This window comes from Biomphalaria glabrata, chromosome 3 (genome assembly GCF_947242115.1).
Source record: "Biomphalaria glabrata chromosome 3, xgBioGlab47.1, whole genome shotgun sequence".
NCBI lineage: Eukaryota > Metazoa > Mollusca > Gastropoda > Planorbidae > Biomphalaria > Biomphalaria glabrata.
Genome location: NC_074713.1, coordinates 19,688,932 through 19,701,371, shown reverse-complemented (window position 1 = coordinate 19,701,371; position 12,440 = coordinate 19,688,932). Strand labels below are relative to the sequence as shown.

The window sequence follows — 12,440 nt, the reverse complement described above, 5'->3', positions numbered from 1 at the left end:
TGCTGTGTTGCACTGTGTTGGCTTGAGGTGCTTTAAAGAGGCTTGGGCCCTCAAGTTCGAATTCAGGTCATTCAACTTTTTTTTTATATAAAGGCATTTAAAAGCAATCACTGTGATATTCACCTGTATACCAACTTCAGACAAGTGTTGGATCATAGCGTATTGAGAATGCTAAAAGCACGAAATTGCACTAAACAAAAACAATCTGTAAAAATATTTTCTAATTGCACAGATTTTTTATTGGGCATAGCGCTAGCTACCCTACCCTGTAGAAAAACCACTAGCTACAGAAACACCAAGCAGCAAATCAACAGATCTATTACAAATTTAATTACATGACATCCAAACTAATTGATACATCTATGCTTAATGTAAGCTTTGTGTTTTGAAAAAGTATTTTTTAGATTTTCTTGTTTAAATTTGTAATGTTTTTGTTATAAAGTTATAATAATTTCTGTTTTGTCTCTTGGCTTTGAATATCTTAAGGCACTTGAAAATTGAAGATGATCTCAGATGTACCAAACTCTAATGGAAACCTGAGATCCGAGGGAGATAAGGGCAGCTCTTCTTTGTTGTGATTACATGACGCCAGTAAACTCCACATTTACCTGATCTGCCTAAGTCACCAGTTTTTTAAAATTATTTTTACATAGCACATGTTTCATGCCTTACTGTGCACAGTGCACTCTGGTCCTATCTCCTGTGAGTGGGACTGGGGAATAGTTTCTGTGCTGACATCAGCAAACACAACTCAGCTCAAGTCTGGATTTGAACTCAAGCTCCCTTTTGATAGGCTGCCAAGCTGTTTGCGCTACTCTGCAACAATTGTTAAATCTGTTTTATTTTTTTTTTTAAACCTGTCTTTTTTTTGTGTAGGTTTTGACTTTGGGCAGCGTCAGAATGGTGAGACAGTAAATGATGTCAACCTCCCCCCCTGGTGTGATGGTGACCCACGCCTGTTTGTGCTGATACACCGACAGGCCCTGGAGTCACCGTATGTGACTTCCCATCTGAACCATTGGCTGGACTTAGTGTTTGGCTACAAGCAGCAAGGGGAAGAGGCAGTCAAAGCTATCAATGTGTTTCACCCTTCTGTAAGTAGAACTAGTATGTCTTCATTTGGAGTCATTATATAAAAGTTATTAATGTAATTAAGTATAAAGTTTTACTTTCTATTGAGATACATTTTCTGTTATAAGCTGTTTAAAATTACATATACATAACATTTTGAAATGTTTCAGCCTTTTGACTTTATTAATAGAGTTAGTTTTTAAAAAGCTGCTTAAAATCCAGTCATAAATTTCTTTTTTAGTTGGAAGGCTGCAGTATTAAATGTATTCACTATTTTTCTGTCGATTGAAATCTTAAAAAGAAAAACTTCTTTTGTTTTGTCGCTCACTCTACTGCTTATCCTAAATTGGCTTATCCTAAATTTGCTTATACTAAATTTGCTTATACTAAATTTGCTTATGCTAAAATCACTTATGCTAAATTTGCTTGTACTAAATTTTGTTTGATGCATACTTAATCTCTTATCTCAGATAATTCTTAAAGACAAGTTTTGATTCCATCATTCTATTTTTCAGACATATTTTGGTGTGGATGCCAGCACTATCAAGGATCCTTTAAAGCGCCATGCCTTGCTGACTATGATCAAAACCTATGGACAGACACCTAAGCAACTGTTTAGGCAGGCACACAAGTCTTGTCAAATTCCCTCTTTCCAGAACCCTGGCCTGGAGGAAAGGCCTACTGTATATGTGGTGAGTGATGCTTTCTACTGTCAATTTGTTGTTCAAATCTAGCATTTAAAACCAGTACATCTAACAATGTTCTAGAAGGTAAAGTTTGGGCAGAAGTTTCTGAGTAAAATCTGAAGGAAAAAAAAGTGAAACAATAAACATCTGTTGAACTAGTTGCTTAAAAAAACATGTGCAGAAATTTCAGGTAAATAGTAATGTTTTAAAGTTATTGTTTTTTATATACTTAAAGACTATTTATTAAAATTACTATACTAAATTTTACTTTATTTTATTTTCCATAGTTTTCAGAAGCTTGCTGACATCTGGATCCACCTTAAGTATGTTTCCAGATCCTCCCTTTCATCAGCCAGAGCCTGTCAAAGACGTGCTCTAAGAATGTTTTTATTCTTTTCAAAGCATTTCAGACGCCGCCACTTGAGCTCTTCTTTTAGTTCCTTCTATTCCAGCTCGTGTAGACGTTTCATAGATGTCTTTTTAATAAGATCCTACCTTAGGCCTCCGTTGAGTCGCCCAATCCCACTTCTAGACACCTATGCAATAAATTAAAAGGAGGCGACTCAATAAGGCAACTATGTTTATTTACATAATGACATCACAAGTACATTGGACAACATCTGCCTTGAGCACAGTCTCTTCATAATCTCTAGACTTGGGTGGAAGTCCGTTATCTTTTTCCTAATGTAAACATCCTTCCTAGTCTAGTCTCTAATAGTGCGCACCTTCTGCACTAGCTTGGATGGTGGTGTGCATGGCAGGGTTATAACAATATTCTAATGGCATTAGGGAAGAATGAGCCCTTGTATAAATTCGTCCTAGCATATGGAATAAGAAATATGCTTTAACAATCTCAAAATGTCCTCAAAGAGAATTTGCATACTTGTAGCTAATTTTTTTCATTGTTTCATGTTTGTCATCACATTATTTCATGCAGAGACTTGACCCTGCCCTTGATTTTTTTTATGCCAATTATGTTTTTACAGCCTCGACCAGTACCTAGCATTTATGGCTTAAAGTGGGGCAACTTCCTGGGCTCACCTGATCTGCCTTTACCTATTTCAAGAGAACTGATCAATGTCAGTCCAAAGGTTATCATGAAGCTGGTGCCGCTACCCAACGGCATTGTGTTTGGTGTTGAGAAGTCTGCCAATATTTTGTTACTCCACAGCAAACAGAGAGGTCAGTCATTACTTAAGTTAGTATTGGGGATGGGAGGATGATACCATAACTGAAGTTCTGTTGTTTTTTTTTAATTTAATTTTTATTCATGAATTTTGTTTCTGGTAGTGATTTCTATTATAATGTTGCTGTGTTTGAACAGAAGCTGACAAGTTTTTAGTTTATTAGCAATAATTTGCAAGTATTGTTTGACTATCTCCAGTATTGGTTTCATTTAGCTGGAGAGTCTATTTGAGACTATTGGTCAGATTGATTCTTTCTTGAAATCACACTCAGCATAAATTATGTGGACTTAAAAAGTTTATTTTATAAATGTTTATGTTTGTAACCTTATTAGTCAGGGATACAAACACAATAAAACTTGGTCTTCCTTTAAGACAGTGTTTCCTACACATTTTCCTTAATGTAACATTTCACACAATTTTAGTATTTAGTGGAACACTTTATCTTTTTATAGTGATTAATTCACACGGTGTCCTACTAGTTAATTATTCCCATAGTTTGTTGAACACCTATTCAGGCCTAGTGTTCTGCAGAACAGTTTGGGAAACACTGCTTTAAGACTAACACTATATATGACATTTGATTTGAAACGCGTTTGTTTCACTGGGCTACCCTAATTATACCAACATGTGGCTATCACAAGTACATGGACCTATATTTTCCCCAGCTTAGGTCAGGTAACTGTGAATAGCCTGATCTGATTCCTCAAGCTCAAAAATAAATATCCCAGCCTTCACCTGAATTAAAACTTGAAAGCCAACTGAGTGCTTATATAGAAGAATGAGTGCTTACATAGAAGAATGAGTGCTTACATAGAAGAATGAGTGCTTACATAGAAGAATGAGTGCTTACATAGAAGAATGAGTGCTTACATAGAAGAATGAGTGCTTACACAGAAGACAATAACAATATACATTTCAATGTATCTTTCTTCAGCTTCTGCATCAACTTGTAGTGCATCCACTATTTGTTTGTTTATGTATCCGCAGACTTAGCAGTAAAATATGTTGATGTCATGTGGGCTGGAGTAATAACTTGGGATTATCATGACAACATAATCCGCATCCGTAGCTATCAAGATAAGCCACTTATCAATTTTATGCCACAGAAGTCATTTGGTCAGGTAAAATATTTGATTTCTTAAATATCTTCATGTCATAGAGTAGAGATTTATTGAGTTGAATTATAGTTGGTTATATGGCTGAAAACAAAGTTATAGAAAAATTTTCCTCATCTTGACCAGGTTATTATACTACCTGAATAGTACAACCCCTTTTATGTTTATCTGTTTCTAATGCATACTATTCCCTCCAGTATATTAGTAGTTTAAAAAATAATTGAAAGCATTATTGCATTTCATTTTGTTTTTACTTTTAAAGTAATGCTATTTTTTTTTCTAAACACTTGTCTAGATCACTTGTGTGGAGTCAGTTCCTGACTGCAGGCTGCTGTTCTGTGCTGGCACTGCTGGTATCATTAACATTTATTCAATGACACATAATTCATCAAAGGTATTTCTGAGTTTTATTCTTATGTAAATATGTGTTACTTCGATGTATGCTGCAGTGCAGTTGTGCTGTAATGTGCATCTGTTTTTTTTGAATTTGTGAAAAGATTGCAATACTTGTAGATGTACATTTAAGAATTAGGCTGCTGACCCCAAAGTCTTTGATTTTTTTAAATTATTATCATCAAAAAGAACTTTTTAACATGAAATGCTGAGCAAGTCTCTCATCATATCTTAAAGTTTGTGTTCTGGTCTACATTACATTTAAGGATCAGTGTGGGGGCAGGTGTCTGGGATAAGTTAAGGAGCTGCCTGTTGGGCACTGGAGAAGTTTCACTCAGAATGCACTATTTCATGCCTTGTAGAAAATTTCATATTATTCAATGGAGTGAATGGTGAAGACTTGAACTGCTTATAGAGATGTCTGAAGTTCAAATCCTGATGGGGGAAAAAAAGCCATTGATTTTTATCATAATTCTTGAGTTCTCTTTTTTTTTTTTTTACTTTAGTAAATTGTATTTTTTGGCAAATATAAATCAACATAATGGCTAGTAAAAGTGTTTGTGTTGTTTGCAAAAAGATATATGATGTTTTCTTTGGCTGTTTTTCTTTATCTCACTTCTAAGCTGTAAGTTGCTGTTACCTTTAGCTGGACCATTTTTCTCTTATTTCTACTACTTTATGAAACTATATTATTTTGTGATTCTGTTGTTTAGCATCATATCTTCTTTGTACATCACTAATATGGTGGACCAACACCTGCTTGGCTTTAAAAAAAAAAAAAGTAGTTTAAAGAATTTTATAGGCTGAACTGTAAATTTTATGAAATATTTTTTGATTATTAACAATAGTTTATTCAGAAACATAAAAAGTTCATCCTTCAGGTTAGAACTAAATACAAAACCTTTTTTTATGTGACATTTTAAATCATGATAATTCTTTCTTTTGATGTGAGCATCTTTTTTTTTTATAATATGTAAGTGACTTTTATTAGAGGCATGCACTTTAAAACTAATTTAACTTTTATGAAAAATGAAATATTTCATCTAATTTTTTATGAAAATAGAATATAATTCAGTAATTAAAACTATATTTCTTTACAGCCAAGTAGTCTTCAGCTAAGAGGGGTTAAAAAGAGCCTCTATGGTCACAATGAACCAATCACGTGCTTGTGTGTGTGCCAGGCTTTCTCCATTGTGGTCAGTGGCAGTGCTGATGGAACTTGTATCATATGGGACCTCAATAGGCTCAACTATGTTAGGTCTATTACCACCCATAATGGTGAGATTCACGCCATGGCTATCAGCGACACATTAGGAGATATTGCTAGTGTTAGCTTGACAGGTGAGACACATTGTTGAGAACATTTTCAGGCAATTTTATTTCATAATTAGAATTAGAATACAGATATAAAATTCCAATGTTGAATACAAAATGGCGTTCCTATTATCTTAAAAGAAATATATATTTTTTTTAAAGCATCCTTTTCCAACATGGCTAGTTGAAATGATAATACTAAAATGCCGTAAACATTTACTACTAAAAGACACACTTTAAACTATTAAGAAGACAAGAACATTTGCAGTAAGACAAGTCACATTTTTAAATGAAGTCTGAGACTCCAAGTCTTAAAGACAAGCTTCTGAGATAGTCTACTCCAAAAATCATTGATGTTATTGTGCTTTATACAAGCTACTAGGCAAAATCTCATTAAACTCCATGTTGAATTTGTCAATATATAATTTTCATAGCTTGACTTTAAATTCTTTGCAAAATTTAGGAATTTAATGTCTGTGTATATGTTGTTAACAAGTTTATTGTCTGTCTGAATATCTGAACCATCTAAGACTAAGACTGCTTTATTGATGCTTACGAAATTTGTTGTGATTACAAGGACTCTTTTCTCATATAAAGACAACACAACAGAAAAATACACATAAATACAACAGACACAACATTAAGAGTTCATTCAGCGACTACACAGGTATCTTGGTGCTTTTCATGTTCCCTGATCAATGAGTGGCGGTGATAGAGTCTGACCGAGTGAGGTACGAACGAGTTTTTGTATCGCTCCGTTCTTGTTTTGATTGACAGCAGTCGCCTACTTTGCGACGACCTGACTTAGTTCTGATGGAGCGGGTGGCATTGTTTTCCAAGATTTTTTCGATTTTTCTTAGGCGCTTTTTGTTCAAAAAGTTCCTTTAAATGTGGTAATGTTGTGAGTGTAATTTTTGATGCTTTTTAGCGGCCCCCGAAAGGGGAAAAGACGCTATTAGTTTTGTGCGAAAAATCTAATTTTTTAAATCAGTTATGCAAGCATTTTTTTAAAGAGAAAAAGCTAATTAGTATGCATTATAAGTTAGACCTAATTTAAAATGAATAGTAATCTTATAAACATCATTTTTCTGAACATTTTTTTTATTGCGGAATTTTTTATTTTTTTTTTAATAAGAGATTGAGCCTTTTCAAAACAATTAGATCAACTATAAGACTTCAGTTAGGCCAGTAGAGGCGCGGTAGCTGAGCGGTAAAGCGCTTGGCTTCCGAACCGGGGGTCCCGGGTTCGAATCCTGGTGAAGACTGGGATTTTCAACTTTGGAATCTTTGGGTACCTCTGAGTCCACTCAGCTCTTAATGGGTACCTGACATTAGTTGGGGAAAAGTATAGGCGGTTGGTCATTGTGCTGGCTACATGACACCCTCGCTAACCGTAGGCCACAAAAAGAGATGAACTTTACATCATCTGCCCTATAGACCACAAGGTCTAAAAGGGGAACTAGTTAGGCCAGGTTCACATCTAACTTTACATTCACTTACACCTATCCTTTGATCTGTGGGACCGTTGGGGCACTTCACAAGATATGTTAACCTTCTTTCTCCATTCTTATCTATCATTTGTCTTTGATATAATTTCATTTGGATGTTCTTTCTGAAAATATTGAAGCCTGCCTGGGTGGACCAGGCATTCTGTATGTTAGCAGATCTTGTATAGTCACGCTGTAAGAAGTCTCAAGGATCTTCTTGTTTAGTTTAAAGTTATTGAGTTTGTATAGAAAAAAAAATCTGGCATAAATAGAAAAAGATATAAATTCAAAAATGACTACAAGGCTAAGGCTATTCCTTAAAATAGTGAAAATAAATAAATAACATTATATTTGAACTCAGAATTTTTATAACAGCTTAATTTGATAAAATGTGTTTCTGTTGTATACAGTTTTTAAAAATCTAATTTCCACATTGTCGTTATCAGGCAAAGATAACTGCTGCATTCAGCTTCACAGTGTGAATGCTAAGCTTGTGGCCACACAGGATGTTGGTGATGTGGTGCACTGTCTGGCATATTCTACAGCCCCTGAAGGAAGATCTGTTAATCTGATAGCTGGAGGCCTGGAGTCTGGAACCATTAGGTCAGATAAACTTGTTTAGGTTGCTTCTTACAATTTGTTTCATTTCAGGCTGCAAACAAGTTGAGTCAAAGCTTTTCTTTGTCCTTTGGAATTTCTCTTTGCAAATTATGCATTGAATATTTACCAATAATACTTTGGATGCATGTCATTGTGTTGTATTTATGTTTATTGTTCAATTACTTCTCTAAACAATTTGTTTGAAATGCTAAGCTAGATCAATGAAATCACTTCAGTTGAAATTACACTTTAGCATTGAATGCTTGCTTCTATTTTTAGTCTTTACTGTTAGTGAGTGGTACATTTTATCAAAAAGTTTTCTATTGGCTCCAATCTATGAAGCTCAGACAAATATTTTTTTTATGCTTTTTTAGATTAAAATTGGCTATAAATGTTGCATTTGATAAAAATATAACATGTGAATGTTAGTTAGAAGTGATATTTAAAGAAATTAAATTCATCAGGACTCTATTCCTAGAAAACACCAGTAGCTTTGTCAAGCACAGATTATAACTCACAATTTTCTACTTTTTAAAGAAATATAGATTAAGGCCATAAATATATTTTAAGTTAATTATAAAATACTTGAATGATTTTTTTGGTCATTTTCAGGTTATGGAGCAGTTGGAACCTGGCACATTTAAAAGACCTCACAAAAGACAGCCCAATCCTTCACCCTATTGTATGGTAGGTGCTCATCACAACATTCTTCATAGAGTTATTCTTACAAGTTAAAAACTTAGGACAGACACTTGAGAGAGGGGGGGATGTTAAATAAAATAACTTGTAAAATAACATTATATAACAAATAGGTTTTTTAATTCATGACTGTATTTAATTAATAAACAATAGGAGACCTCATAATCTCGTGTAAGATATAAATCTTATAAATAAAGTAAAATAAGGAACATCCTAACCAAACACAAGATGTAACTCACTGTAACAGTTCTTAGTTACAGATTGTGTTTGAGATTGTTTAACATTACATTTTAAAGTTTTTCTGATAGAGGGTCATTCACCAGACATTTCAATTACATGATCAATTATCTTTTTTTAGTGATCTGTTTATGGTCCAGGTATGACACTTATAACAAAGCACTAGGGCAGAAGAGCACACCTTTTGTATACTATACTGACATATATATGGCCTCTTGCAGTCGCGAAACAACTATGAATCATCTTATGGAAATGAGATGAATACCTGCGCATTAGCTACAATTAGAATAATGTTGCTCAAGCAGCAGTTCCCCCTCTCCATGCGGCTGATCTGTTCAAAGGAATAGTGAGTGCAAATACAGTTAGGGAAGTAAGTGCCAATACAGTTAGCAGCATTGCAGGCTTTGCCAGGGTGTTGAACTGTGTGCTGTAAGCTTCCTAAGGGTCGCTGGCTCACTAACAAGAGAAGGAGCAATGGCAAGTAACTGGTGCCTAAACTAGTAATCTTCAGACAAGAGGCTCATTAGCCTTGTCTGGCTACCCACCTCGGAGAAGGAAAACTGAATTCAAATCTCTGCTGCTTTCCAAAAATGGAAAAGGCTTTGGAAAAAAGACATATAATTATATATATATACTAGACATATGTTACCCGCGACCTGCGGGTCTTTATTTGCGCATTACTTTCGATATAGTTACTGAGAGTGTTTTGTAAACAATTAAACGAAATAATAATGTAATAAGTAAAGCGAATGTGTCAATGTAAAAATAGTGTGAATGAAGCTATTAAATCAAAATAGCTAATAGGCTTAAATCCATTTTTTTTTTTCAAATTAAAACATTTGCTTGTAGGCCTACATTTATTTGATTAAAATTTGAGATGAATAGACTAAATTTTGTATGTTCATGTGTATAAAGTATAAAGTAGATCTTGAGGTAGACATAGATCTAAATCTACACTAATCTAGAGTTAAACATTGGCTTTTATAGAGTTCATTCTGTGCTGAGCATGCGTGAACTTTTTTTCATGAATGAATATAGGCCTATCTCAACACGGCTACGCAGCTTTAGCGAACAGCGAACGAATGTATTAAAAATGCTTTAGAAAAACAAATTTGAATGTTAATTTGATTAAAATATGAAATGAATGGACAATAATTAGTATGTTTATGTGTTAAAGCATAAAACTATCTTTGCGAAAAGAAGTTTTATCATCTTAGAGTTCAATAAGAGTTTTAGACCTAGGCCTAGGAATAGACTCAGTAGAGAGATGTGTTAATGTGTAACCATTTGGTAATAGTAATGTCTAATGAAAGAATGTTCGCCAGGAAATCTGTAGTCACAGATATCAGGTACTAATTTATGTAAAAAATGCTTTTGAATAATCTAGTGGATTGGATTTAGATGTATGTTAAACGTAGCTAATGATCCTTTCACGTTATTTCTCTTTCGCTACGAAAATAAAATTAGTTTTGCGAAAATGGGTTTACCCGAAGTCGATACATTCTTATCTATTAAAAACGAAAAGAGCGATAGCATTGTTAAATGAATGGGATTATAAAGTAAACAATTAAACGAATTAATTTTTAGCACGCGATTCATTACGGTATTGTCTAATGAAAGAATGTTCGTCAGGAAATCTGTAGTCACAGATATAAGGAACTAATTAATGTAAAAAATGCTTTTGAAACGCAAAATTGAAGGTTAATTTTAGTATATAATGAAATCAAAGGATCCTCTTTTGTATTTTCATGTGTCAAAGTAAAAAACTATCTGCGCAAAGTGTATTTCTTAAAATTAGATCTAGGTCTAAATCCTTTCTATCTTTTCTCATGTCAACATTGTAGACATGGCTTAGATCCATAAAATACTATAGCTGTAATAGAGTCGGACAACTTTATTTTTTTTGAGGGTCTTAAGTTTGTTTTAGGGCTACAATACATACACTACGGTCTAAGTTGGTACCCAAGGAACATTCCTGCCTAGTTTTATCAAGATTGGTCAAGCGGTTTTGATGTCTATAAGTAACATACATACATACACCACACATTCTACTTTATAATATAGATATATATATATATATACTAGACATATGTTACCCGCGACCCGCGGGTCTTTATTTGCGCATTACTGTCGATATAGTCACTGAGAGTGTTTTGTAAACAATTAAACGAAATAATAATGTAATAAGTAAAGCGAATGTGTCAATGTAAAAATAGTGTGAATGAAGCTATCAAATCAAAATAGCTAATAGGCTTAAATCCATTTTTTTTTCAAATTAAAACATTTGCTTGTAGGCCTACATATATTTGATTAAAATTTGAGATGAATAGACTAAATTTTGTATGTTCATGTGTATAAAGTATATATTGAGGTAGACATAGATCTAAATGTACACTAATCTAGAGTTAAACATTGGCTTTTATAGAGTTCATTCTGTGCTGTGCATGCGTGACCTTTTTTCATGAATGAATATAGGCCTATCTCAACACGGCTACGCAGCTTTAGCGAACAGCGAACGAATGTATTAAAATGCTTTAGAAAAACAAATTTGAATGTTAATTTGATTAAAATATGAAATGAATGGACAATAATTAGTATGTTTATGTGTTAAAGCATAAAACTATCTTTGCGAAAAGAAGTTTTATCATCTTAGAGTTCAATAAGAGTTTTAGACCTAGGCCTAGGAATAGACTCAGTAGAGAGTTGTGTTAATGTGTAACCATTTGGTAATGTCTAATGAAAGAATGTTCGCCAGGAAATCTTTAGTCACAGATATCAGGAACTAATTTATGTAAAAAATGCTTTTGAATAATCTAGTGGATTGGATTTAGATGTATGTTAAACTTAACTAATGATCCTTTCAAGTTTTTTCTCTTTCGCTACGAAAATAAAATTAGGTTTGCGAAAATGGGATTACCCGAAGCCGATACATTCATATCTATTAAAAAACAAAAAGAGCGATAGCTTTGTTAAATGAATGGGATTATAAAGTGAACAATTAAACGACATAATTTTTAGTACGCGATTCATGAATGAATATAGATCTAGGCCTATCTCAACTCGGCTTCGCAGCTTCCGTAAGCGAATGTAGCTTTAGAAAACCAAATTTGAATGTTTATTTGATCAAAATATGAAGTGAATGGACTTTAATTAATATGTTTATGTGTTAAAGTATAAAACTATCTGTGCGAAGAGAAGTTTTATCATCTTAGTGTTGAATTAGAGTTTTAGATCTAGGGATGGGATTATAAAGTAACAATAAAACGAAATAATTTTTAGTACGCTATTCATGAATGAATATAGATCTAGGCCTTTAACTCGGCTTCGCAGCTTTCGTAGATGAATGTAGCTTTAGAAAACCAAATTTGAATGTTTATTTGATCAAAATATGAAATGAATGGACTTTAATTAATATATTTATGTGTTTAAGTATAAAACTATCTGTGCGAAGAGAAGTTTTATCATCTTAGAGTTGAATTAGAGTTTTAGATCTAGGGATGGGATTATAAAGTAAACAATTAAACGAATTAATTTTTAGTACGCGATTCATTACGGTATTGTCTAATGAAAGAATGTTCGTCAGGAAATCTGTAGTCACAGATATAAGGAACTAATTAATGTAAAAAATGCTTTTGAAACACAAAATTGAAG

General features: G+C 33.4%; 1 protein-coding gene across 8 annotated transcripts in view; it reads left to right on the top strand.

The window, feature by feature from the left end:
• LOC106069211 (lysosomal-trafficking regulator-like) overlaps positions 1 to 12,440 on the top strand; it is an 81,201-nt gene that overhangs the window by 63,764 nt on the left and 4,997 nt on the right. For all 8 annotated transcript variants that reach the window (XM_056023889.1, XM_056023890.1, XM_056023885.1 and 5 more), the window contains 8 exons: positions 877 to 1,094; positions 1,587 to 1,763; positions 2,744 to 2,939; positions 3,932 to 4,065; positions 4,355 to 4,453; positions 5,553 to 5,793; positions 7,700 to 7,856; positions 8,466 to 8,540. In XM_056023889.1, the coding sequence (XP_055879864.1) occupies positions 877 to 1,094; positions 1,587 to 1,763; positions 2,744 to 2,939; positions 3,932 to 4,065; positions 4,355 to 4,453; positions 5,553 to 5,793; positions 7,700 to 7,856; positions 8,466 to 8,540 (1,297 nt within the window). The remainder of the gene's footprint in view (positions 1 to 876; positions 1,095 to 1,586; positions 1,764 to 2,743; positions 2,940 to 3,931; positions 4,066 to 4,354; positions 4,454 to 5,552; positions 5,794 to 7,699; positions 7,857 to 8,465; positions 8,541 to 12,440) is intronic.